We start from the raw sequence: 6,000 nt of genomic DNA, 5'->3' as shown, positions 1-6,000 counted from the left end.
ATCATTTGCTTGATTAAACAATTTATAAATATTTACAAGCGCTGGTTTCCAGATACATATATTCCATGGAGCGTGTCCGCGAATGGCCTCTCATTCTCATCGGGGCTCCTTAAAGGGCAGTCACGTCGTCCATAAGGGTTTTAAAATTTGCAAAGAATCCAGGATGCTACATGGGCCAAATAGGAGTCCTCCCTGTGGACTGAGTGAGTAATAAATAACAAAAGGAGAGTGTGCTGCAGAGTGTTTATTTAATAAAATACTTTTGTAATACATTTTTTACAGGTGGGCCTAGAGGTGCTAGTGGGTCCTTGCCAAATGTCATCATGCCCTGGCAGGTTTGCCGTGACCTGTAGTCCACCTGTAAAGAATAATGTTATTTATAACTAAAAGTTACTATTACCTCTCCACCCAAAACTACAAGGGATGTGGAGAAAAGCACTGAGCTGAAAGCCCAGGGCTGTTGGTCCTTAAGAAGGGGGGAACCCATTTTTTGACGGGGTCTCCACTTCCCTAGTGATTCCAGCCCTGGCTAACACGTCTGGGACTGGTTGCGACTATGGCAAGGGGACCTCACGCTCGGGCTGGTTATCATTTTACAATGTAAACAAATAAAAGCCTGTACAGATCATAGTGATCTGTTCATTGCTTGTCACAAACTTGCCTGCCAGTGGCAGGTCTATTATTTGGGTGGCTTTGCAGCGGCTTTAAAACCCTGTAAATCCGGGGATTCTATACTTCTACTGAAAAAACAATCAATGGTGACCTGATGTTTAACTGTGTTCTAAAGTCTGAATTGATGTCGGATTCCTGCCAGATTTGCCTTCAGTAAATTAGCAGATTGCAAAACCATCAGGAATCCACCGGAAAAGCCAATACCGATGCTTAATAAATATACCCCATAGTGTCTTTTTTAATTAAAGCCATTTATTGGATTAAGGTGCTGTTGTTTTTGGATTGTCTGATGTGTGGTGTGTACAAAGGTTGTTATTGTGAGATATGCATGGCAAGCAAAAGCATTGCATAATAATCAAACGCTCTTTTCATCTTGTGACCTAAATACTAGCTACTGTATGTCTCAAGATCAGAAAACAAGATCTTCCAAAGGCAATGAATAGCTTACACATAAAGTCAGTGATAGCCAGTGATAGATAGTGATAGTCAGTGATAGTTTGTTAGCAGCCTAATATATTAGTACATTTACCAATGGAATGTGGGTGGTTATAAACTGAAGGGTAAAACATAACGTTCAGAACATTCATTATCATTCCAGAAGACAAGAAGTGAAGGAATGGTAAGAGCCTGCTCACTGCTCACTATACAGCCAAGTGATGGAGTAACTAAACTTGCATTACAAATGTCTCAATCAATGTTCACTTCTAGGAAATGTCCGTGCACATTGTTGTGGTCCTGCTGGCTCTGCTCGTCACTGGCCGACACTCATGCGGTGAGTTACATATAAAGTTCCACATTATAGTCTTTGCACATCAGTGACATTTTCATTGCACCAGGGCAATCTCTTCCATTGGGCTTGTTGGGCAGTTGCCCAAGGGCCCGAACCTTGCAGGGGCCCACCAATCCACCCCCCCTGCAGCCCGGCCAGTTGGTAAATTTGTATTATTTTTATAAGCCAGCCGCCGGTGCTCTGTATTCTGATTTAACCTCTCCCACCCCATGCCCCCCCCCAGTGAAAAATACTCGCCTCATTCCCCATTTCACTTCATCCGACGGCTTCAGACCAGTCAGACAGAGCCTCTCTGCATGTGTGGGAGGTCTAATGGCATGCAGAAGGGTTTAATTTTTTTCCCGTGAATGGGTGGGTAGGGGCCCCAGTGCATTGCTTTGCCCAGGGCCCACACTGCTGTTAAGATAACCCTGCATTGCACTCCAAACCTTATTTCTCATTTCAATTTCAGTTTTCCTTGAATTCCTTCATTCCAATTTACCTGCACTCTTAATTTCTCATTTCACCACAATTTAATTAAAACTTTGATATCATTCATCCACTAAGGGTTGGGTTAGGGTTGGGGATGCGGTTAACATAACGCCCAGCATCCCCAACGAAGGTAAACCGGCGCTTTCTAGCTGTTAGCCGCATGATGGACGGTTAGGTTTAGGCACCGGGCATAGGCAAATGCAGGGGGGTTTCCGTCTGCCTGGAAACCCCCCTCCCCAGCCCACACCATGACCACAATAGAAATAGTAATACAATGGAATTTTACTAGCGCTGCATGTTCTTTTCAGTATCATAAATGAAAAAAATAGCACCACCTGTGGATCTTTTAACATGTATCAGCCTGTAATAAATAACCTGTGCACCAATTAGGGGATTTGGAAAACATGCACTGTTAGGGATGTCCTGCTACAGAGCCCAATATTTACATATATGTCCAGGGAAGTGCTAAAGTTCTTCTGCTGCTCCCCCAGACTCCTGGACTTGCTTCCATGCCCTCAAATGGTGCCCACATCTAAAATAAAAACATTCAGCTCAGACAGGAAGGCCCTACTGCCATATTTAATGGCTTACTGTGACCTCTGGTCCTATAAATTCTGGAATTATGACACATCAATTTGTTTGATGCATATTAAAGCTGGATAAGTGGTAATTATGCTCTATTCATGGACTGGCCACAGTCACTCTAAAATCAAGCATTTGGAAACCCCCCTCTAGAAATTCTGCATTTGCCACTGCCGGGGACAGGGTTAGGCATCCCCCGGGCAGGGTTAGGTTTAGGGTGCGGGAAGGGGGGGTTAGGGTTAGGCACCACTTGTGGGAGGTAAGGGATAGGCACCACTTAGGGAGGGTTGGCGGGGTAGAGGGGAGGTTTAGGGTACTTACCAGCCTTAGGATCTGCACTGTTCAGGCTTCCAGTGTCGGTATTTGGTCCACCGGTAATAGATCCGCGGCATTAGATACCGGTTCCCTCGGGTTTCCAGATCAGCCTTGTAAACTCTACGCTGCATACAGACATCCATTTGCTGCTGTTACCTGTTTTCTATCTGCTAATACTGCAGATTCTATGCTGCATACAGACTTATCCATTTGCTGCTGTTACCTGTTTTCTATCTGCTAATACTGCAGATTCTATGCTGCATACAGACTTATCCATTTGCTGCTGTTACCTGTTTTCTATCTGCTAATACTGCAGTTTCTACGCTGCATACAGAATTATCCATTTGCTGCTGTTACCTGCATTCTATCTGCCAATACTGCAGCTTCCACGCTGCATACAGACTTATCCATTTGCTGCTGTTACCTGCATTCTATCTGCCAATACTGCAGCTTCCACGCTGCATACAGACTTATCCATTTGCTGTTGTTACCTGTATTCTATCTGCCAATACTGCAGCTTCTACGCTGCATACAGACTTATCAATTTCCTGTTGTTACCTGTATTCTATCTGCCAATACTGCAGCTTCTACGCTGCATACAGACTTATCCATTTGCTGCTGTTACCTGTATTCTATCTGCCAATACTTCAGCTTCCACTCTGCATACAGACTTATCCATTTGCTGCTGTTACCTGCATTCTATCTGCCAATACTGCAGCTTCCACTCTGTATACAGACTTATCCATTTGCCGCTGTTACCTGTATTCTATCTGCCAATAATGCAGCTTCTACGCTGCATACAGACTTATCCATTTGCTGTTGTTACCTGTATTCTATCTGCCAATACTGCAGCTTCCACGCTGCATACAGACTTATCCATTTGCTGCTGTTACCTGCATTCTATCTGCCAATACTGCAGCTTCCACTCTGTAGTCTGTATACAGACTTATCCATTTGCCGCTGTTACCTGTATTCTATCTGCCAATAATGCAGCTTCCACACTGCATACAGACTTATCCATTTGCTGCTGTTACCTGCATTCTATCTGCCAATACTGCAGCTTCCACGCTGCATACAGACTTATCCATTTGCTGCTGTTAGCTGTATTCTATCTGCCAATACTGCAGCTTCTACGCTGTATACAGACTTATCCATTTGCTTCTGTTACCTGCATTCTATCTGCCAATACTGCAGCTTCTACGCTGCATACAGACTTATCCATTTGCTGTTGTTACCTGTATTCTATCAGCCAATACTGCAGCTTCCATGCTGCATACAGACTTATCTATTTGCTGCTGTTACCTGTATTCTATCTGCCAATACTGCAGCTTCTACGCTGCATACAGACTTATCCATTTGCTGTTGTTACCTGTATTCTATCTGACAATACTGCAGCTTCCACGCTGCATACAGACTTATCCATTTGCTGCTGTTACCTGTATTCTATCTGACAATACTGCAGCTTCCACGCTGCATACAGACTTATCCATTTGCTGCTGTTACCTGTATTCTATCTGCCAATACTGCAGCTTCTACGCTGCATACAGACTTATCCATTTGCTGTTGTTACCTGTATTCTATCTGCCAATACTGCAGCGTCTACGCTGCATACAGACTTATCCATTTGCTGTTGTTACCTGTATTCTATCTGCCAATACTGCAGCTTCTACGCTGCATACAGACTTATCCAATTGCTGTTGTTACCTGTATTCTATCTGCCAATACTGCAGCTTCTACGCTGCATACAGACATCCATTTGCTGTTGTTACCTGCATTCTATCTGCCAATACTGCAGCTTCTACGCTGCATACAGACTTATCCATTTGCTGTTGTTATCTGTATTCTATCTGCCAATACTGCAGCTTCCACTCAGCATACAGACTTATCCATTTGCTGTTGTTACCTGTATTCTATCTGCCAATACTGCAGCTTCTACGCTGCATACAGACTTATCCATTTCCTGTTGTTACCTGTATTCTATCTGCCAATACTGCAGCTTCCACTCTGCATACAGACTTATCCATTTCCTGTTGTTACCTGTATTCTATCTGCCAATACTGCAGCTTCTACGCTGCATACAGACTTATCCATTTGCTGTTGTTATCTGTATTCTCTCTGCCAATACTGCAGCGTCTACGCTGTATACAGACTTATCCATTTGCTTCTGTTACCTGCATTCTATCTGCCAATACTGCAGCTTCTACGCTGCATACAGACATCCATTTGCTGCTGTTACCTGCATTCTATCTGCCAATACTGCAGCTTCTATGCTGCATACAGACTTATCCATTTGCTGTTGTTACCTGGATTCTATCTGCCAATACTGCAGCTTCTACGCTGTATACAGACTTATCCATTTGCTGTTGTTACCTGCATTGCTGAATCGTAAATAAACCTTTAGTACATTCCTGCCTATAAACCTCTAAGATTCACCTGCCTAGAACCTCTAAGGCAAAACCTGCCTATACCTTCTAAAACCACAAGATGTCGCTAATTAGCGTTGTGTTTAATTTATACCATTCATAAAACTCTAAGACAGTTGAATAGCGGTCCAACGCGCTAAAGATTATTATTCAGGTAAAAGTACAGATGTTACCACGCTATGATCTAACAATGAGCGCAAAATAAATTGTACAAATATTAGGTCATAAGGTACAGTCAATACATACGCGTGTGCTCTGGGACCAGATACCGGCATCAATAATGAGACCTTCGTCGAACAGCATAACAGGAACACCGCAGACTGGCATCTTGTTTCAGAGCACTCACATATATACCCGTACTGGGATAAGCAATACAATAGAATACGTTGGCAGGTTCTCATTGGTTCCTCTTCTTGCTTCTTCCATTACGGTACAATTCATAGGTCAGTGCAAAGACACAACCCAGCCTCTAACAGCCTGATTGTGTTCACCTTACCGCTGCATAATAAATCTAATCTAACTATGGCATACAACATTTCAAGAAGTTATTCTCTCTAACATTCATATTTCATAGCCGCATGTTCTGATCTTCTCACCGATGCCACCGGAACGCTGTGGGAACAAAGTAGATCAGTACGGCACCAAACACGGTCCAATTGTCATTTACTAAGCCATAGTTACAGAAAACATTAATTTCTTTATATGCTAGCATTGCGACTAAACCAAGTAATAATTATCCTTTTTGCA

The 6,000-nt window shown here is 43.2% G+C and overlaps 1 protein-coding gene across 1 annotated transcript in view; it reads left to right on the top strand.

Moving 5' to 3' along the window:
- Positions 1 to 1,248: 1,248 nt before the first annotated feature.
- LOC148543380 (intelectin-1-like) overlaps positions 1,249 to 6,000 on the top strand; it is a 47,198-nt gene continuing 42,446 nt past the window's right edge. Inside the window, exons 1-2 of the mRNA XM_088468507.1 lie at positions 1,249 to 1,291; positions 1,381 to 1,444. Coding sequence (XP_088324633.1) covers positions 1,289 to 1,291; positions 1,381 to 1,444 — 67 coding nt within the window. The 5' untranslated portion in view covers positions 1,249 to 1,288. The remainder of the gene's footprint in view (positions 1,292 to 1,380; positions 1,445 to 6,000) is intronic.

This window comes from Taudactylus pleione, unplaced genomic scaffold (genome assembly GCF_031769625.1).
Source record: "Taudactylus pleione unplaced genomic scaffold, aTauple2 ptg000004l, whole genome shotgun sequence".
NCBI classification, from domain to species: domain Eukaryota; kingdom Metazoa; phylum Chordata; class Amphibia; order Anura; family Myobatrachidae; genus Taudactylus; species Taudactylus pleione.
Note: the sequence above shows the minus strand (reverse complement) of the source record. Positions and strands in the feature narration are given on the sequence as shown.